Source organism: Zalophus californianus, chromosome 7 (assembly GCF_009762305.2).
Source record: "Zalophus californianus isolate mZalCal1 chromosome 7, mZalCal1.pri.v2, whole genome shotgun sequence".
Classification (NCBI taxonomy): domain Eukaryota; kingdom Metazoa; phylum Chordata; class Mammalia; order Carnivora; family Otariidae; genus Zalophus; species Zalophus californianus.
The window spans coordinates 34,551,300-34,574,326 of NC_045601.1; the positions used below are offsets into that span (position 1 = coordinate 34,551,300).

Sequence of the window (23,027 nt, forward strand, 5' to 3'; positions counted from 1 at the left end):
ACTAATCTCAGGAATGAATCAAAGGTGCTCAAAAGGAAGGACATGATTATTTTTAAATTTTTAAGCATATTTATTTATTTATTTTTTATTTTTTGAGAAAGAGAGTGGGGGGGGGGGCTCGCGCACGCATGCACACACAGGTAGCATGAGAGGGACAGAGAGAATCTTAAGCAGGCTCCATGCACAGAGCGGAGCCTGAGGCAGGACTCGATCTCATGAACCTGAGATCATGACCTGAGCCAAAATCAAGAGCCAGTTGCTTAACTGACTGACCCACCCAGGAGCCCCAGAAATTATTATTTTTAAACTAGGCTTTGAATTCAGTACTTTGAACTCATGCTCATAAATATGAACAATATTGTAAGTGATGTTTAAAAAGGACATAAGTCTATTATAAAATTTAACTAACAGAGTTGCTAGGTCAAAGCCTGAAATGCAGGTTACTTGGGTCAAAGCCCTGGTTACATAATTGTATATTCAACACAGACACAGTTATCCCTTTGTTTTGTATACTTTTAATAAGCCATTTGTCCATTTTTCCCTTCCTTTAATTCCCCAATATTACCCTGATATTCTACAAATTATTCTGGAATTGAGAAAAAAAATGATTTAATTTAGATTCATGGGAAAAAGAAAAAGGGTAAAGCAAAGACTATTTCAGCTTCATCCAAGAATGCATTCTTTCCTTTGAAAGCTCTCAGATTCTTATCAAATGTTTCCAAATGAAATCCAAAGGTTCCCACCTCCCTCATTTTTTTTTTCTTTCTCCTTCTAGCTTCTGGAGCAGTTGAAGTCTTTTGGAAATTATCTTCTTGACAGTTTTAAAAATAAAACCTCTGTGATATTGAGTCTGATAATTTTTTATATAGTACTTTTTAAAAATTTGTGACTTTCTTCTATAATTATTTGAGTGTATACATTTTAAAATCACTTTTGAGGACAGATTATGATAATTCAATGTTTTTCTAGAAAATTATCGATCTCTTTTAGGCTCTAAAATTCATTAGCATAGAGTTTTGACAAGTACTCTCTTATGTGTTAAGTCCTTCCCCCCCATGTCTAGTTAAAGCTCCTTTAGAACTTTGCCTATCTGCACTTTATTATTCTTGAGTAAGCCTGCCAAGTATTTAAAATGTTTTATCTTTATACTCCTAAGGATTCACCTCTTGGATTTATCAAGTGTATTATTTTCCGTCTTCCAATTCACCATTTTTTTCATCTTCTTTAATTTTACTTTGTCTAACTTATAGGGTTGATAACCTAAATTGTTTATTTCAGTGCTGGTTTAGTAATGTGATCACACCCATTCTCCACTGAAGACAGCCTTGGTCATATTTCTCAGGTTTTGATATGTTGGATTTTACTATTATTATTTTCCATTCTGCAATTTTATTTTTGACTTTGAATTTAAACTATGAGATGTTTAAGAGAGAATATATCCCAATAATTGCTCATTTGATAAGATCTAATTTTATTAGTTTTATTATGTGCTTCTCCAAGTAGAATTCTCTAGAAGTTGAGAATAATTATTCATAAGGAGGGGGGAAAGTGAGCATCGGGGTGGGGGAGAGGTGATGACAACAACATACACTTAATCTATTTTAATCCTACTGCAAAGAAGTTGTTTGAACTTCAGTGGCTGAATCTGTCTTATTGGAAGAATTACAATTTAGTTCAATCTGTAGAAGAATTCTGTTTTCCACTTTTCTGTTGGTATCATACAGGTATTTCACTAATTTCTATAATACCATTGAAAGCATTTTATATCAGATACATCCACATGCTAACGTTTTGTAAAAACAGATGTCTTTTTTCAATATATCTAATATTAATACTGTGACACTGGAAAGAATAGCTATATAAGGTTAAAGCAATACCAAAACATGGTAACATGCAAAGCTGAAGCATTTGCAATAGGCAGTCAAGCGTAAAGTTACTGAAAAGTATGCAAGTAAGCATATACATACTGATTTCTGCAGGTAATTTCATATGGAAGCAAAACAAAAAGAAATTAGAAAATTCATGAGGAAATATTTTTATAGATTTTATAAAGCAGTGATTATCAAAAAAATGGTACTTTTCACAACAGGTACTAATTACAAATGCACCCTTTTTTAAGTAAAACAAGTGTGATCAAATAAAAATCCACAAACACATGTCAGTCGGTAGGCTATTGTTCATATTGAAAGAAACTTTATTATGATGTTCTAATAAGATAGAAAATGGACCCCGTTGAATTAGTATTACAGGTAACTATCTCTAGATAGAGGGTAGGGTCAAAAAGTTAAAGATAAATATTATGCAGAGGCCACTATCAGTTGAGAATCAATCTGAAATTGAATGGAATAATATTTTCAATTATAAAATAAGAGAATGACTTTAAAACTTATTTTCACTTGTGGGGTGGGAGATATTGTGATCTGGCATGCACTGGAACCATTTATTCGGATGGAATCTTTGAACTACAGAGAACAGCTAACTCTGGGCTTATATAAGAAAAAATGAAAAAAATGATTGTATGGCCTCTTTTTTTTATAAGAAATGGCAAATTATAAATCCTCCCTAGCTCTGAAATCCACATTATATATGTTTGCACTCTTCCTTGCTCTTTAAGGAATCATGCTAGTAGCATTTACTATTTTGTAGCAACATTAGCATTTGATTTGAGGCAATGGTGCTGAAAAATCAGCACCTGAATTATAGAACACCTAACGTCTATAACAGTGGTTTTGTTATTTCACGCTACCAACATGTGGATACCCAATGGAAATGTTGGTAGATAAATAGAGGGCTAGTCTCTTCAGAGGGACAAGTACAAAAAAAATCAAGTCTCTCCTTTGGCGAAATCACATACTAAGATAATGTTGCATCACTTCGAAGAATGGAAAAAAGACTATAAAAATCATAATGTTTATTGACTACAGCTAATAATTTAAATTATCATTATATTAAGTTCTACCATATTTTCTCAGTAAATCCTTATTAACTTGCTATAATTTAATGTAATACACAAAAGTTGTGAAGAAATATTGATAAACTAGATACTTTAACTTCCTGAAAACAGGAAGTTACATTTAAACATGTAAATTTAAATAATAAATTATTATTTTTGAATTTTAATGCATTTCAGGTTGATACCATTTTAATACGCTGTTCTAAGAGGCCTCCTGGTAAGTATGCGCCTTGACCTCTATGTTCCATAGAACTTCACCAACTCAGAGGATATAATTTCCCAAGTACAACTGCATTTTCAATTACACTGAAGGATTAAAAACGTATTTGGCAAAAAAAAAAACAGTATTTGGCATCCCTATACCAAAAATCATGCAGATTTTGATAATTCTGAATATCCTCTTGACTGGACAAAATGTGGATGAAGAAAGCACTAGTGCAGGGCCTGGGGACTTGGATTCTAGCCACTCAATTCCTGAGCCCAGTGTATGAGGAGAGCAGACAACATTGCTCTGGGGTCTCCTCCACCTCTACAAGTTAGGAGTCTAGGGTCTTTTTATAGTGTGAAGAAACACATGACATAATCAAAGGAAAAAGGAGATCTTACTGTTCTTCGAAGGATCTTTTACCACAGCATTTGTTTTGGCTACGCTGTCTGCTAGTTGATTGTAATTTTTCTTCAGGCCATCAAGGTTCTGGTGGAGATCTTTAATCTGTGCCAATACGTCTTTTGCTGTGTCATTGGCTTGTCTTGCTTTGTCCTTAACGGCTTGCAGTTTAGCAGCTGTGTCTGTTGGCAGGAGAGGGTATGAGGAACGAAGCAAAGAGTCTGGAGTTAGTGGCTCGCACCACGCCTGTCAAAGGGAGGTTGCAGCCGGCCGACCTCAGGGGCACACGCACAAAGGGAAAGGCTGAACTTTGTCTCATTCGGTTGGAGCAAATAAAGTAAATTTTTAGCTAAATTAAATTTTCCCAGGGACCTTTGCTATGAATACCTGATTAGCTCTTAAGATAGCAAAGTGATTATTCTAAATGTTCATTGTATAAGGAAGGGTATACTGTGATTTGCTGCTGAACATATTACGGAGAGAAATTTATCCACAAATCATAGTTTCGTCAAAACTAGGTTTAAGATTTAATCTGCACATTCCGAAGGGGGAATGATGAATGAATGTACTTCAACTTAAAGATGGAGAGACTCTCTCAGGTATTTTAGACCTTGTGTTTATGTACTTATATTTGTTTTCAGCATTGGAAATTTTCAGGTATGTCCTTACTACTGAAAGAGATGACAAGCAATCCTGGACAGTTAGTTTTTTTTTTTTAATGTTGAAAGAGTAAAAATCATTAATATTTCCTGTGTTATATAAATGTATGCATTAGTTTCCTTCATCATAATTTGTATAAAAAACATATACTGAACATACAGATGCCTACTAGTATGTGTAGATTAGTGGTTAAGGCCACAGGCTCCAGAGTTAAACTGTGGGGTTCAAATCTCATATACACTACTTTTAACAATGGCCTTCAGCCTTCTGTTTCATTTCTTAAATTCCACATATGAGTGAAATCATATGGTATTTGTCTTTCTCTGATTTATTTCCCTTAGCATGATACTGTGTCTCAGTTTGTCCCCTGTAAAGTGGGGATAACACTATTAATTTTGTAGGATTACTGTGAGGATTACATACACTTAACAAGCATATTGAATAAACACTCAGTAAACATTAGCAGACTTTGTTATTATTGTATCACATTATTAAAATATAAAGGACAGTGTTTTCAGGAACTAATACCAAACAATAACGTCAAGTACTTACAATAGGTAGGAAGATATTACAGATATGGTTCAGCCATTAATGTTTTCAAAGCTGAAACATTTAAGGAACTGAACTTTGCCAAGAAAGATGTGCTGACTGTTGCCAGAGGGAGGGCTGTTGAGGGGAGGGGCAGGATGGGGGAAGGGGGGCGGGAGATACAGGCTTCCAGTTACAGAATGAATATGTCAAAGAAATAAATACACAGCCTAAGGAATATAGCCAATGATCCTGTAATTGTGTTGTATCAGGACAGATGGGAGCTACACCTGTGGTGAGTATAGCATAACCTACAGACTCACTGAATCACTATGTTGAACACTTGAAAATAATGTAACATTGTGTGTCGACTGTACTCAAAAAAAAAAAAACCAAAAAAGAAGTAAAGAATGATGTGGGGAAAGGCTCTCATCTGTCATGTCGGTATTATAACCCCCTGTGACTTTGTAGCAGAGCAACATTTTAGAGAACAGTACCCGTGTGATTTCATACTTTCCCATTAACATGAGATTACAAACAATATTATTTGTAATAATAATAATAATCTTATTAGAAAGATTTTATGGGCTGACACATGGAAGAACAGTAAAATAATAAGATGGCTATATTTTCCTTTTTGCAACATATACCAATGGATGTCAGCTAGGGTAACAAAGCATAAGAAATATCACAGGGTAAAGTATGGCTTAGTTTCTCATTCTCACAAGGAAAAATTCATAAGTAAGAAAACCAATATCTAATTTCCTGACAACGGTCCAAGTGAAATGTCAGAAAAGATGGTAAACGTTAGGACATTCTTTAATAGTACAGGTCAACTGACACAGTTTGCAGTGTCCCAAGTGCTTACCATTTGGAATGGCTGACAGCTTCCCCAAAGTGTCATTCAAAGCTCTCAGGAGATCCTCATTTCTAACATCTGCATTTTCTAATCTGGTTATTAAGCCATTCAGATAGTCATCATTTTCTGTGAATGGAAAACAAAAAAAGAATAAAACAATTTTAATCATCTGAGTTTACACATGTCTGATATGGATATGTAATTTCAGATGATTTTAATATAAGGTTTATAAAAAGCAGAACTGATTTAATTCCTTTAATTTATTGGCATCTATCAATAAATACATTTCAGATCATAATATAAAATAGGTGTTTATGAAATGACCATTTCACTCTTCAACAGGTTCAACAGCTATGTTTTCCTCTCAGTATCTGATCTTTATCTGACTTAATTTGAGGGTTTTCTATTGAGAAAAAAACTGCAAAAGATTCAATCGCTTATTGCATTTGTAATGATGCCCTCTTGACATTATTCCCATTAGTGTTACTTATTTTAAAAATTTCACGAAAATGGATCACTGGATTAGCTTTTAAAAATCTCAAATAGATATGACTGTTAAGTAGACTCTCCCAACTTCAATAAATACCACATTAATACATAGTTTAAAATGAATGAAAAAACAACTTCTAGTGCATTTCTGATAAACTGGTATTTTTGTTAAATAGAGAAAATAATATTTTATAAATTGCTCTCAAATAGGCTTTTTAGAGGTTTTTTATTTCTTGCTACCTTAGCATGATTTCTTTAACATTAAAAAAAATCACTTACTGGAGATAATTTAATATTACAAGTGTAAATTTTTCAACTTCTTTCCACTAGTTTTTAACATTGCCCAAACTTTAGGTTAGTTTGTATTATAATAGCAACTGAGAGCTTCAGAGTTTGAATGTAACAATATAAAGGGTAAAAGTTATAAAATCTTTTAGGGGAAAGAAAACAAAGATCCAATCTGCTGATAGAAGAACAGAAGTTTAGAAATTTTGCTTAGGTACACATCAAACTGCAAACGTATCTTAAGACCAAATCTGCCTTTTTTTTTTTTCAAACACTATTTATTAGTGACAAGTGGAATTCAATAAATGAAAGATATAAAATTCTGTGCTTCCTATAATACTTTTCACCTTTCCTGACTGGATAAAGCAGATCATTTCTTTAAAAAATATTTTACATAGTTTATTTTGCCATAATATTTGTTTCCTGGGGAGATGCAGGCTGATCCTTCAAATTAGCTCTACAGAAACGCAAAACATAAATAAAAGGCAGAGTCCTCAATTACTTGTATGCTTTGCTTGTATGCATTTGCTTGTATGCAGATCCCTTGTAGAGGCAGTGCACCTGACTTCTCAGGGGAACTGAGTGGGCCCCTGTCACCTTGAGAAGGATCCCTGCCCTTTACTGGCCTTCATCCGGGGAGAAGAGCAAAGGGAAAGGAAGATGAAGGATTCTTAACTATCAGCACTCTGGCTGTGAAAAAGAGGACTGAACATGTTAATTAATGAGCCACTTCATTTCATATAAGGCTTTTATAGGCAGACAGATTAAACCACTGTTATACAATAGTAATGCAAGCACATACTACAGATTAACACGTCTGCCTTTAAGTTCCAAGCCAAAGACCTGATGACATCACTGAAAAACAAAGCATAAAATATCTTAGCAAAGCACTGTTCGAAAACATCATGTCCATTTCAGTCACTAAGATGTTATTATTTTCAATTCCAGTGCCTCAAAATATACTTTCCAAGTAATTAGATTTTTCACCTCTGTCAATCATGATGCATCTTTCTTTTTCACTGTTTGTACTAAAATAAAATCTTTGGATAGGTTATTGAAAGTCTACTTTCAGAGAGAAAGCCAGTCTGATTATGACTGTGATCGCTATATGAATTCCTTGAGAATAAAGGGCTGTTCTTTCAATATTACCTTGGAAGTCTTCATCAATTAAGGAAATGGAACAGTAGAAATTTTATTTCTTAGCTTCTTGATTGGATTTGATTTTTTAAATAAAGAAGCATTCAAAATGTTCTGACAAGCAAGATCTTCATGTACAGTGAAAGAACCATTATTAATTTCAAGGACATCACTTGGTTTATACTATTTTATGCATTCGAATAGCAAATACTGGCTGAATAGTCAGGCTAATTATTCAGAAGAGAGATTGATCCGAAGAACATTGTTGCTGCTATTTCTCAAGTTCCAAAGCAGTAATTTTGATCCTCTGCTTTCTGTACTCGGGTCAGAATGTGAATATTCTGACCCCATTCTGATTTCTATGTTTCACCTATTTGATTCGGATTCCTTCCTGATGGATCCTCTCCTACGCTCCGATCATTTTTTCTGAAGTAGTAGTTTCTGGAATTCCTTAAAACCAAATCTAAACACTTTATAGCTTTGTCAATAGAATTAGGTGAGTAGAAGCTGTGTACAGAAAAGTACTGCAGATTTCAAAATGGAAAACCTGCGAAACCATAGCAATGAAAATCCCCAAAAAGAAGCCCTCCAAGGTTGGCTTTAAATGAAAAGAGATATGAGGCACAGTTTATCTATAGCTGACATGTAAGGAAGATTGCATCTGACCTAGTTTGAACTGTAACATGACCAAAGAAACAGAATTATTAATAGTTAAAGAACATCCAACCTGATCCTTTAGTTGTAAATTTTGGAGAACAAGACACGGATCCGATTTATAATTCATAGCGATATTTTATAGGATTTCCTCTCACTTCTTCAGCTTTCATACCCCGTAGCTGTAGTTAAGACCTTCTCTTTATCTCCTCTCTAGATATCACACCCACCAAACCTCAAAGGCTACACACACATGCTTTTTCCGCTTTGGTTCTCCCTTTCCCATCGTGTCCTCACACATTAGAACACAAATGTCAATGGGTTTGGCAGACACAGAGCTCATACGGTGAGAGAAAGCAGCAGCGCGATAAGGGTCGACTGTGAACATTCCTGGTGATATCAGTTCCTTTTGTTGCCTGTCCACTGACTGTACAGGGTAGACATATTCAAAATAAAACTCACCAAAGTTGTAAGTCACTGCCACTCAGAGCACACATTTATTCATTTACCATGTTCCTGATGCCAGGCTGAATATGAATGACAGTTTAGTTAAATTAGAACTGATAACGTTGAGCTATGTTATGTAATATCTCAAAATAAAGCTATTATGTTACTTCTGTCATCATCAATAATGTCTTCTTGTACAAAATTCTCGTCATTAAAAATGCGGTGCGGTGCAATGACTGAGAAGTGGAAGATGAGGTGGGTTCAGATGCCATTTCATTTTTCCCTTTCTGTGTGTATAAAACGAGGATAGTGCCTTCCTTCATATGACTGATATGAGAAATAAATCTTTGGAAGTATATGAGAAAGTACTGGATTTATGACCGGAAGTAAATGGTAACTAATTCACATCGGCTCGATGATTGCCCTGATGTAATTACCAGTTTTCAATGATGTTGAAACAGGTTTCAACTAAATATAAGAATGCTTTTTATAGATTTTACTGAAATGTTGACTATTGAATCTCATCTAGGGGCGCCTGGGTGGCTCAGTTGGTTAAGCATCTGCTTTCAGCTCAGGTCATGATCTCGGGGTCCTGGGATCGAGCCTCATGACGGGCTCTCTGCTCGGCACGGAGCCTGCTTCTCCCTGCTCCTCCCCTTGCTTGTGCTCTCTCTCGATATCTCTGTCTCTCTCTCTCTCAAATAAATAAAATCTTAAAAAAAAAAGAAAAGAAACTCATCTAGTTAAGTTCTTCAAATGCAATTTTTATTTTTTATTTAGGCACAAACGAATACCTCAAGAGAATCTCTCATTCACAAGGGTGAAATTCACAGAATGGCTATTAAGTTTGAAGGGGTCTGGTTAAATGGAATCTACTGCCAAACTGCCATTCAGATAATATTTTGCAGTGAACTCCTTGATTACCATGACATTTGTCTTATTATGAACCAATACTCTGATGGACTCGTTATCACTTCTGATTTGCTTCTTTACCAAAAAATGAAGGAATATCCTCTCTTTAGGATTTCTTTGTAAAAGAAGAATTTAATCCACATAACTTGTATTTGTTACAAATGTGTTTCATGTTTTGTTGTCGAGGCACCTTCTAAACTAGAGAACAGGTTAATCTCTGCAGCATTTCTCTGTGTAGGTCTGAAGCAGAAAGTTTGAAATAGGCAAGGAATCGGCATGAGGTCATGTAAAATATCTTGATTGTGACCTTCCTGATAATGAGAGATTTTGGCTACACTTGGGTATTCATCCACTTATTCATTGATCAAGCATTTGTAAGGATCGTGAATGTCACTGTGCCAACCCTCTGGACTATGGCAGAAGCCCAGTGTTTTTGCCCAGCAGTAGGTAAAAGCATCAGGTTTGGAGACAGACTAATGTGGCCTAAAGTGTTGGTGCCACTATATAAATGGGGTGCATTCAGATTGTTGGTGTTTCTTCAAATGATTTTGTTTTACATACGAGAGGTGGCCAAATCTACCAAATTACATAATATATGATTGCTTGACACAATTTTCAATTTTATTGTATTATATTATGTATTATCATCTTTGCATATTTTAAGAACATAAGAGGTACAGCTTCCCTCAGGTCACTTTACTATAATTTTTCACTCACCTATCTAGTCCTTTGCCTGCTTAATATTTCTAAATCTTAAAATATCCAGAGTCTGTCCCCTAAATTAACCCCACGACCCAGGGCAGGAATCTGGGGCCTTGCTGAAGGAAGGACAGCTGCATAAGGAAGGAAGCCAGGTGAAAGTGAGACCCCGATTCCTGTCCCCAGCCTCCTGTCAATTGACTCAATGAGGTCGCTATGCCCAGTTTTGCCACTTTTTTGTATTTCTAGCCCCCTTTCATGACTTTACTCCCATGCTTCCCTTTCTCCAGTTGCTGTCACAAGTTTGGGATGTGTCCTGTCTCTGACTGCCTCTTCTGCCCAGAGTGCACTAGAGTGACCATGCATGGGAACCTCTGAGATCGCTTGGTCGGCAGGTTTATAGGGAGGCATGTTACGGAGAAACCTTGTCCTGATCTCAAAGGGCCAAATTTGGTCTTGTTCATCACGGGCACAGTGCTTGACCGGCCCTCAGTAACCGTCAGCTGCCACTGAATGTGCTCTTCCTCCCGCTAGAGAGAGGGTCATAGTGAAAAGTCTGAGGAGAGGAGGGAAGGGGGGGCTTGTCTGGTGGCAGGATCTCCAAAGACTTAAGAAACCAGAATAGAGATGAGGCGAATCCTCTCTTCAGCAAGGGTAACGAGAAACCAAAATGGCCAGAAGTTGAAACCTGCTTACAGTTCCGCTAGGACAAGCTCTGAAGCCTGACTGTGGGCCTGTAGGCTCACTGTGTTCTGGCCAGCAAGGTATTCTAAAAGACCTTGAAAAGAACCAGACAAGTACTGTCTGGCCCAATAGTTTCTCCCTTTCCATGTCTGCCACTACTTTTTCACTTTTCATTTTAACTCCTCAACCAACTCCAACCTGGCTTTATTATCTTTATTTCTTTATTCACACTCCAAAGGAGGAACTACAGCTCTGTATGAGGAATTGGCAATATCTTTGGGAAAAGACTGTATTGTTCTCCACACTACGGTCAGCTAGGGGATCCAAGCTTGATTTCATCCATTTAGTCCAACATTGTTTTTTGTCCATGGAACGGATTTTGTTTGTCCTTCACATGTCTATCTTCAGAAAGACTGATTCTGGCAAGTGGTAGTAAGTGAAGTCAAAAGGAGTATATCTTTAATAATGAAAGAAGGCTTTGGACAAAATTTAAATCCTGCATCATACTTTGGTTTAACAGCACTGCAGTATTCCTGTTTATTCTTTTTTTTTCTAATCTAAAATAATAACAGAATCTTACCAGGTTAGTCAATGAAACTGTATTACATTCATGAAGGCAGAACCTTTCTGATACACTTGTCTAGACTGAAAGCCTGAGTGTTTGGAGGATCATAGTATAGAAGAAAAGCATTGATTAATTTGTTAAAAGATAATGTGTGGAATAACTTTGGTACTGTTCTTTGTGCTGGACAGTACCATGTGTCATGCAGTTCACTGAGTCAGTATTTTTGGGTTTGGGAATTGATCTTTTTATTTCATAGGAGTGTCATCCATTTTACAGAAATGTTTTCTATTTGCTCCTTAGTAATTGAATGATTTCACTTACTTGGGCAAAGACAAAAATTAGGGATAAATTAAGAAGTAAATAATATTGAGAAGTTACTCTATATAAGATACGGTATATAATTGTAAATTCTTAGTATTCTCAGGCTTCTAATATACCATCCTCTGCTTCATTCCTTGCCTTGTACACATTCCGTGAGAACCTCAACTGGCCATTTGATTGACAAACTCTCTTGTCAATCTGCAAAGGAGCATTAATTCACCTGCTGGTATTAATTCATCTTCTAACTCTCTCGATCATCAATTTGTCCCAAGTTCCGTATCTATCAAGGACATGATTTTAACCTCCGTAGACATTCAATCAGTGCAGTGTAGACTGGTTTCAAATTTCAAATGCGTACAAGGGCAAATTGACTTTTAACAAATGTATATTCAAAAATTAAAAAGCAAAACAAATTGCTCCTGGCAAGTTCAGACTCCCTCAAGGCAAGGACAGCATAAAAATGGCAGGGAGCAGCACTAAGTCATTCGTGACTAAAGCATGAACTCACCGGATTATACTGAATTGAACCAAGTAACAAATTAGAAATACGGAGGGTAGACTGGCCTCACCATTTTTATTCCTTCTAACTCCAGGCACCAGAGAAAGGGAAATGACTAAATCTCTATTTTAATAGCTGCTGTCAAGAGTTTTGCTCTGTAGGGCCTATTTCAGCAGTTCCTGGTGGTAATATATGGCATTTCCCTGATTAACAGCCATTTTATAACTTGTGTAATTGGCCACAAATCAGGGGAATGTCATAATGTAGCAAGAAAACATTCCCATCTCCGTCAGAGCCCTGGCTTGGATTTTTGGAGAAATTATTACTTGAGTAGTTTGTGGGTTTTCATTACTTTAAATAATGTACTACCTGAAGTACAAAAAAAAAAAAACCAACATTTAAACTAATGAACATTTCTGTCTCCTAACCTTTTCCACCAGGCCTGTCTTCAGATTTCTTTTTTTTTTGGAAAAAAAAAATCTCTGAAAATGGAATTCTTTCTTTATTTTTATAACGCCAGTATTTTGGGGGAAATATAGGTGAGGGCAGAGCAGGGAGTGAGGGCAGGTGACTCAGGCATTCACCTCAGGTATAAAATTTAAAGGGACACCAAACACTCAGTAATCAAAAATATTTTAATGCAGTATTTAAAAAGATTAAAATGGATTCAAAAAAGATCAATGATGAACAAAATATTAAACTTTTAAATAATACAGGACATCACCCTATACTTGCACGACCTAACCTCACTCACCTCACCTTAATCCTTCCTAGCGCTGGGCAAAGGCACTGGATGGGAAGGAGTGGCCACAAAGTAATGAGATCAACTCAACTTGCCCTAGAGGAAAATAGGTTTTGACTCTACAGTTACTCTTGAGGTTAGAGTAAGAGCAAGCTCCTGCACAAAATCATGTGTACAGGGTTTTTTTTTTTCCACCTGTGACACACAGTCCAAAGCATTTTGCTCTCAAAATACCATCACACGGATACCAGAAGTTGTAATCTCCTATCAGCCTCTATTAGAGACCACGGACAATTAGTTAAAGCATGACAAATATAAATGCTTATAAAACCTCTTCTTTTTCTAAGGTTAGCAAAGACCAATACCATTCCGTTCTTCTCAAAAATATGCTTATTTCCTGATTTGAGCTAGTCCCTGTGATATTATACACTAGAAAAACAACGCTAAAAAGAAGATCCCGTGTCCGTCCTCAAGAAGATGGACTCTAAGTACATGGTTGCAGTTTGACAAGTCTGTGAGAAAGGTACGCAGTGAGAAGGGGCATGTGGTTCAGATGGGGTGTCAAGGTTCCTGGGGAAGATGACATCTGAGCTTAATCTTGAAGGTCTGGTAAATGTAATTATACGAAAAAGAACGAAAGATGGAGAGGCATTCCAAAGAGAAGGATTAACACTCTGAAATACGGAGGCTTGGAATAGTAGTATGTTTTGGAAGGACCATGAATATTTCAGGAAGTTGGGGAGATGGAAGCAAGCCAGAAAATGGCAAGGAATGAGGCTGCAGAGAGAAACAGGAGATATTTGAATGAAATAATAAATATGATAGCTTACCTAGAGAGCAGCTATATTGAGTAATACATTTTTAATGCAAAAACCCCTAATGGATTAGAGTAGATATTTTATACACTTTGATGATTGAATTAGGAAGAAAATACAAGAAGAATGTATTTAAAAAGTGTGAAAACTTTTCAGGAAACGTGACCACTAACAAATTGAAAATTTCGTAAGGACATTTATACTACATCTGCCTAACTCATTCCTTTCTGACTGTCATTTCTGAAGCCAAAACAAGTGGGGCTTGGTACTCTTAAAAACTTGTTATACTTTAATTTACAAGTCACCGTACTTTAGATATAAGTGAAATGATGTTATATAAATTAGGTCTAAAAATTATGAAATATTACCCAATGCAAAATGAGATGTGATGATAAAATGGCATAAAACTGGTGAGATAGTTTACTTGCATTAAATCCCAATAATAAAAACCATCATAAAAACTCTAGTGAAACAATTCCACTTTTCCAATAGTGTAATAAAATATCCTACCAAATAGAACTATGATTAGCCTGAAAATAATAACAAAGAGAGGTCACACTAACCTTTTACGGCATTTGCTAACTTCTTGGCTTCATTAAGAATCCCAAAGCTTTTCTGAAGAGAGCCTTTGGCACCTTCCTTTAGTGAACCCTGAGGACCTGTTGCCTGTGGACAGTAAAAGAAGTGTCACATATCAAAACCCACAGAATTATGGAGTAGACATATCTGGCGGGCAGCTGGCATACAGAGCTTACTTTCAGGAAAGCATTCTGGGCTACAGACGTAGAATTATAAATTATCAGCACATACTGGCGATTAAAGTCAGGAGACTCTTTATTGGGAGAGGGAACAACTGGAACAGAAACCTTAGGAATTTTAATTTAAGGGGTAGGCACTGGCAAGATAACAGATTCTAGAGGGCAAAGAGAAACCAGGAGAGCATGATATTACAGAAACCAAGGGATGCAGAAGTGACTCAAAGCATGATGGTTGGCAGTGTTGCAAGGACATAATTGGTACTGAATGCTATAGAATGGTTGAGCATATTAAGGACTGAACACATCTACTGACTTTATCCCTAAGCACATTTTACTTGAGTTATGTGATAAGTGGGGGAGCAGTTCCTATCCCCTTCAAATGAGGAAGAACACCGCTCCTTTTGAAAACACGTCTCCAAGCACTACAGCAAAACAAAATCTTCTAAATAACAATCTCTGAGCTACAATCATCTCCTAGCAAAGATGTATTTGTTGAGGCTTAGATTAAAAAAGATGACACAAAGATAGAAGAATGATATGGGAATGGGATCATTTAACTTAATGTCTAGGGGTCCATTTTAATAGTGTTTGTTCCTCAGCAATCATCATGTAATACATTTATACCAAGAGATAAATTAAACAGGATCTTAGTGTAAAGTTTAAATTGGAAAAGTATTTCAGGTGCAAGAAGAGCCAGAGAATGCTAAACTTACTGTTGAAGTTATAAAGCTGAATTCAGGTTATCCCAGACATAACACTCCAAATGATACCGGCAATGCCTCTGTCACTTTTTTTTTTTTTTTAACCAGTCACATTATTTGAGCATTAAACTAGGAAAGATCATAGAATTTGTGACTATTGCGGTAAAATTTATTTTCAGGTCTTATACTAACAGCTCTACTGGTCACAGAACAGATTGATTACATAATACTAAGAAATCTACAAAAGGACATATTGGATACATCTACATAAATAAAAAGGGACATTGTGCGTATGTAGCTAGTACTTGCAAAAAGAGCGACAAATCCAGAAAATTATTCTATGGCAAATGGACAGTTTCTTCAACTGAGAACACAGAAATTTTTAGTCCTACAGTTTCCTTTGGAAATTAGATACACTAACATCACATAGTGTCATTTATCTCAAAAAAAATAAAAAAAAAAAAAAGGAAAGAGCATTGGTGTAAGTGGCACAAATCCAGTGTACCTTACTTAAAAAAAAAAAAATAAGCCTTAGTTAGCTACTCAGGTTCTACATCTGTTCCAAATTTACATGCCATTCTTACTCCCTTGGTTATAAGTTTTCTGGATCAAAACAGATCAGAGGAAGGAAATTACAAAGAAAGAAGGATGAAGATTCTCTAAATAGGCACATGAAAGCCGCAGAAGTGATAGCTGACAATCTGTCTGACAATGAGGAAGGAGAAGTGGTCAAGCAGAGAAAGAAATTTAAGGCTCAGGAGTCCAAATCAATTTGGATAGGGATAAAGTAGGTTTCAGTAGATGCTAATATCATTGTAGTAAAATAACTAATGTTGGTATTGACGATCTTGAGTCACCCCGATGATATGGGTCACCCAGAGTACTAGATGAAATTAGGCAAAGATGGGAAAGGGAGGAAGGGAGGAAGGGAGGGAGGGAGGGAGGGAGGGAGGAAGGAAGGGGGGAGGGAGGGAGGGAGGCAGGGAGGGAGGCAGGGAGGGAGGAAGGAAGGAAGGGGGGGAGGGAGGGAGGGAGAGAGGAAGGAAGAAAAACAGCCTTCCCCCTCATACCACCCTGAACGTGCCCGATCTCATCTGATCCCTGCAGCCTTGAGATGTGAATGTCTTTCTAGAAAAATACAATCTGGCAAGCATTTAACAACCACAATTTTAAAGCTTATCTTGGATATGCAAAGTGGATAAAGGAGGGAGAGAAAGTTGATTTGCTGCAAGGAAGAAAATAATGAAATGAAGTCAGAGGAAAAGAGGGAGAAAAGTCAGACAACATGGAAAGAGACTAAAGTTTGAGCTGGGGAAATTGAGGGACTATGGACAATGGTGACCAGTATTCATTTTTTGTCTGCCTTTTACACTTTTCAACAGTTTTACTGAGACATAAGTAAACTTCCCATATTTAAAATTTACATTTTGGTAAGTTTTGACATATAGACACCCATGAAACCATCACGACAATTAAGGTAGAGGAAATATTCATTTCTTTTTTTTCTCCCTTCCACCCTTCCTTGCATCTCTACACAAACACTGCTCCTCTTCCCATCACTATTAATTTGTATTTTACAAAATCTTATATAAATGGGCCCATCTAGTTTGTTCTCTTGTCTGGCTTCTTTCACTCATCTCCAGCATTGACCATTGTAAATTGAGTGGTAGTTGCATTTGTGTATAAATCTTTAGATAAACATATGCTTTCATTTTCTCCTGGAGTGAATACCTAGAAGTGGAGTGGCTAGATGATATAGTAGTATGTTTAACTTTTTAAGAAACTACCAACTTGTTTTCTAAATTATTTGTGCTACTTTAAATTCCCAACAGTAGTGTATGAGAATTATGTTTGCCTACATCCTTGCTAGTACTTGATGTAGTCAGTCTTTTTAAATTTAGACATGCTAATAGGTGTATCATTTTGGTTTTAATTTGCATTTTCCTTGTGACAAATAATCTTGAGCACCTTTTCATGTGCTTATTTTCCATCTGTTTAAATCTTTTGCCCAATTTTTTATTGGGTTGTTTGTTGTTACTGAATTTTGAAAGATATTTGTGCATAATTTGGATATAAATCCTTTATCAGACAAGTAATTTGCAAATATATTCCAATAGTTTGTAGCTTATCTTAATAAATGGTTAGATTTCATTTTTATAACCTTGTCAAGAATTTTTGCATCTATGTTTATGAGGGATATTGATTTAAAATTTTCTTTCATACTGTCTTTGGTTTGTATTAGAGTGATCCTGGCCTCATAGAATGGGGTGGGACATATTTTCTCTTCAATTCTCTGAAGAATTTATTAATTCTTCCTTAAATGTTTCATGGAATTCACCAGTGAAATCATCTGGGGCTGAATTTGTGTGTGGGGTGTGTGTATATATGTGTGTACAAAGGTTTTTAAGTACAAATTCAATTATTTAATGGACATTCAAGTTAGTTATTTATGAGTTTGGGTAGTTGGTAATTTTCAAAGAATCTGTCCATTTCATTCAAATTGTTGAATTTCTGGGATAAAGTCATTAATAATTTTCTTTTTTTAATCCTTTATTGTCTGCAGAAGTTGTACTGATTTTACCTCTTTTATTCCTGATGTTGAATATTGGATATTGATTTTTTTTCTGATTAGTCTGATTATCAACTTATTGATCTTTCATTGGGCCTTGGCACATTTATCCAACAACATGACTGAGCCCTAACTAAAGTCCATCTGCTGATAGACTTCCCTGCTGCTAATTTCCTATTTTCTTGCATTTATGAATGTCACCTCTCTTTTGCTCCCAAGCATCTTGTCTTTTGTGCTTTTCAGGAAGCTGATGATTTCTTCCTGGATTTTTAGTCAACCATTCCTTGCTCAGGTAAGGGACGGAAAGGCAAGGATGCAGGAATTTTTTTTTTTAAAGATTTATTTATTATTTATTTGAGAAAGCAAGAGAGCATGAGTGGGGGGAAGGGCAAAGAGAGAGGGAGAGAATCCTCAAGCAGACTCCCTGCCAAGTGTGAAGCATGACGTGGGACTCAATCCCAGGACCCTGAGATCATGACCTGAGCTGAAATCAAGAGTTGGATGCTCAACTGACTGAGCCACACAGTTGCCCCAAGGAGGCAGGAAATTTTGATGTGCGGAGAACAGAACAAGTATTTCAGTTGCAAAGGACTGTAGAGTTTATGAAGGGCAGTATGAAGAACTAAGGCTGTTAGGCAGGTTAGAGTCAATTTCTGGAAAGCTTGAATGTCAGGCTAAAAACACTGGGCAATAAGTAACATGGAGCCATTGAAAGCTTCTGAGTAAGAGTGTATGGTTAGAGTTTTAGTCCAGGAAGATGAACTGGGCAGGTGTGTGGCAGAAAAAGGAGACACCAATTGGCTATTATCATAGTATAGGCTAGAGAAAAAAAGTTGTAACCTTAGGCAAGGGCAGTGGAAATGAGAGGTTTGTGTTCAAGGGATGCGGAGGGATAGACAGGTTTTCAGTGTTTCAAGAAGCACTCCAAAATACTAAAGTAAAGGGCTAATGACATACAACTGTCAGTCATAAACAGTACATCCACAACCCAGGTTTAAAAGAACAGCCTTTCATATGATAACAGAATGAAAACTTACTAACATGTTATGGATGAATGGAACTGTTTCAACTCATTGGAATTTGGAGAGTTCCTTTTCCAACATTGCTTAGTAAGTCACCGAAGCACATCTACATCAGGACAGGTGATGAAGCAGCATTTTCCAAGCTAATTATACTTCATACATATTCATAAGCACTGCATCTGAGTTTCTGAGCTGTGTCTACAGCATATGGGAAGTATAAATGAGGTTCTTAGAGTTGCAAGATATGTTGTTTCTTGCTTTTTAGAAATTGTATTTTTATAAATAAGTTATTTTGTGTGTATATGTATATATATATAAATTATATAAAATGTTTATGAAAATATATCATACACAGTATTATATGTAGGCTACTGTATGTTTTTATTAGTTAATGATTGTTTATGGAAAATATGAGATAATTTAAGACATTTTTAGAGAAGGAAAGATACAGAAAAAAATGAAATGATAAAGTCTACAAAGATTTTATAGAGGGCTTGGCATTTAATTGGTTTTTAATACATGTTAGTATTCTCCTTCCTACTATTTGTTAAATATTCATAGTAACTCTTGTTAAAGTACCATGTCATTGATAAGGAATTGACTGATTTACCCAAAAAAAGTTTTTAGCTGTCTCAAGCACCAAAGTAAGCTCTGATTATCCAAAGACGGAGACAGTCTGCCTTGCCCACTGGAACTGTAGTAGAGAACAAAAAAACAATCCCTTATAAAGAAAATGGTTACTACCATAATGGAGCATGGAAACCTGGCAGTGTTTTGTTGTCAGAGGAAGCTCTATTAGGAGAAGAAGATGTGAATATGAGACCTGAAGTTAAGCTTAGGGTGTTATACCTGTCTCCCAGTGATTTATTATTTAAGAAAGCAAATTTAAAAGCTGTTTTTTAGAGGTGCCTGGGTGGCTCAGTTGGTTAAGTGTCTGCCTTCGGCTCAAGTCACGATCTCAGGGTCCTGGGATCAAGCCCTGCATCGGGCTCCCTGCTCAGTGGGGAACCTGCTTCTCCCTCTCCCTCTGTCTGCCGCTCGCCCCTGCTTGTGCTCTCTCTCTCTCTCTGTCAAATAAGTAAATAAAGTCTTAAAAAGAAGAATTATAAAAGCTATTGTTTGTATTACCTTCTACATTACACTTTTATTGCTTTTCTAAATGGTCCTCAAATAATTTCTTTATTAGAGACAGAATTTCTGAATTCATTCAAAGAGTTGTCTCTAAGGACAGATGTAGAATATTTCTTTTTTCCTTTGTTTTTATTTGTTAGAGAAGTAATTGAAGATTCATCAGCATGGTTTGTGACTTATTCCATTGCTCCCTCTTTATGAAATAATTTATTTTAGAAGATAAGTCCTGCATATCTCTAAAGGAGATACTGTGCAAAGACATTACATAACTTAAATGATTTTAAGTCTAAAATTTTTTTAATAAAGAAAATGGTTCCAATAATATGCAGGGATACATGTAAGGGCTGGTGATTAGCTGTAATGTGTTTGTATGAGGTGTTTATCAGAAGAAATTTATATTCAGGTATGTTAGAGTGTTGTTAAAAATCAGGGAGAAATTTCTTACTCTAGTAAAATAAATTCTCAGAAGAAATGGTGGAATCTAATCCTATATACATTGTAAAAGATATAATTTTTGAGAATACTGAAAAAATGTGCATGTGATGTTAATTAGATATATTTATGTATTAAGTTACAAAACAGTTCTATATTTGCCAAAAATTTGTTTGCATAGGAAAAGGTACGTGCAGATAAACATTATAAAATTGATCATTTGTGTTTGGTGGGCTTATGCACATTATATATTTTCTCCTTTTGCTTGTATTTTCCACTTTTCTATAACAGGTAAGAACTGCCTTTGTAACAATTAAAAAAGATCATAATTTTAAAATAAGGAAATCACTGTTCATTGATTTTAAAGGTGTTTTAATATGACCTATATTTTTAAAACACTACAGGGTATTAAAATGAAATAGTAAATAAAGAGTGAGGAACAAACAACCCAGGGAGATGGCCGTGGTCAGAAATCTGTTGAAAGGCTGTAGGTCCTGGCCTCGCACACTATGCCCTAGGATGAGAGAGAGATTAGATGAATCTCTGCAGAAGACTGAAAGCCAGTGAGCATACAGAGGAGACTTGCATGAAATAGGAATCCTCAAAACTGCAAGTTTAGAATTTGTGACTGGGCACTTTCAGCTTGACGAGAACACCAAGAAGGACAATCAAGAGAGGATTTAAAAATATATGACTAAGTGAGAACAGATTTTCACCAATTACAGCCTGACAGCCACTGCCCCAGCACCTATGGGTGCCACTAGCTTACTGCAATGAGGCACGAACTGAAGAAGCTGATGGGGGCAGAATGAGCAGATACTATAAGAAATCTTGATTTGGAGTCAAGGCAATAGAGAAGCATTTATGGAGTTGGAGAACATTCTCAGAGCCTAATATTTTTTTTTCCAGTTGATGTTCAAAGTCCAATCCAGTGTGGCCATTTCACCTCTTGATTATTGCCCTTATAGGTGGAAATTCTAAATAATGAGTCTGAGAGCACAACCACCTTGAACGAAATTAGTTCTTATTTATGTTGCATTATAGCATCACCCCAAAGAATTGCCATGTTTTGGACTGATGATACAAACAAACCCTTTGGTTTTTAACTTTTCATGCCCTGAATTTTTAAATATGTCTAATGCTGGGTCATAAAACAGAAGTTTGCTTTTTTGTTTCCTATCTAGTTTTTAAAATTATTGACTCCAATGAGCATATCATATACTGGGAAAATCACTAAATCATGGTGGCTTAATGAATACTACTTTTACATACAGATTCAATATTTTTCTAGATGACTTCAATTCTCACTGACTTTTTCCATATTTGCTATTGTGTGAATCACTCAGTTGTTAGGTAAGTTGCTGAGCTGCTGATGGAGAAAAAATGCTCACCAATCTTATCAGCAGATTCAATTGTCATATCAATTACGGGTTTATGCCATTTTCCCATTAATACTACATGGGTACAAAATTTAAATTCCAATGATTGTAGGTATATTTTTAAAAAGATTTTACTTATTTATTTGACAGAGAGATAGAGCCAGAGAGCACAAGCAGGGGGAATGGCAGAGGGAGAGGGAGAAGCAGGCTCCCCGCTGAGTAGGGAGCCCAACTTGGGGCTTGATCCCAGAACCCTGGGATCATGACCTGAGCTCCTGGAACCCCGGGATCATGATCTGAGCCAAAGGCAGATGCTTAACCAACTGAGCCACCCAGACACCCCCAGTGATTGTAGGTATTAATAAGAAGTCAAAATGACTGTGTGAATAACTTCTAAGCAGTGGTTGACAGAATAAAATACAAGGTATATGTGATTTAAAGGGTACAACTTGACTAACACCATATTTTATCGAGCCTTTTGAATGCAGTATGTATTCTGCTAATATTTGCACAGTCCTTTATGTAGGAAATAAAAACTCAAAAATGACCTTGCAAGTATTCTTTATGTATTTTGGTTCATCCAATTACACAAAGCAAATACTAAATAAGACAGACTGAAGAGAAGATATGACCATATCTCTAAACAAACACTCATTAGAAATGCCTTAATGTTTAATCATTCTATTGCAAGATTCACAGTGTTTACCCTTATGATTTATACACCAATAGCCATTATGTCAAAGAATCTTGCTACTATAAGGACTCAAAAACTAACAAATAAGAAGAAATTATTAGGAATAATATTAATAATATTAAAGGACAGAATAATAGTAGGAAAGAAAGGAAAACTTATAACAAAGAATAAATTAGGTAAAAGTCGAAATGTATTATTTTTATTAGCATGACGAATGAAAACATCTGTGATTATTGCTGGTTTGAGGACAGGTTAGAATTCCAATTTTCTCTGATTACCCTGTATGTTGTATTTTGTAATGCTATTTACACATTAAGTACATTAAGTATGTGGTCACAATTTTTAAAATCTTAAAGAGAAAATTTAAAATGTGGACATGTGTAATACCTCGTACTTATCAATAAGTAGTTCATGAGCACCTCTTATAAGTACCATAACTAGGCCAATGAAGAGTAAGAAATGATCTTAGAGTGTTGGAGATTGAA

The 23,027-nt window shown here is 35.9% G+C and overlaps 1 protein-coding gene across 8 annotated transcripts in view; it reads right to left on the reverse strand.

Annotated features, from left to right (window-relative positions):
* LAMA2 (laminin subunit alpha 2) overlaps nucleotides 1–23,027 on the reverse strand; it is a 615,089-nt gene that overhangs the window by 78,823 nt on the left and 513,239 nt on the right. For 4 of the 8 annotated variants that reach the window (XM_027602582.2, XM_027602583.2, XM_027602579.2 and 1 more), the window contains 4 exons: nucleotides 14,420–14,522; nucleotides 5,617–5,733; nucleotides 3,560–3,781; nucleotides 1,968–1,973 (listed from right to left, as the gene is read on the reverse strand). In XM_027602582.2, the coding sequence (XP_027458383.1) occupies nucleotides 1,968–1,973; nucleotides 3,560–3,781; nucleotides 5,617–5,733; nucleotides 14,420–14,522 (448 nt within the window). The remainder of the gene's footprint in view (nucleotides 1–1,967; nucleotides 1,974–3,559; nucleotides 3,782–5,616; nucleotides 5,734–14,419; nucleotides 14,523–23,027) is intronic. The other 4 variants (XM_027602581.2, XM_027602580.2, XM_027602585.2 and 1 more) reach the window with 1 other exon arrangement.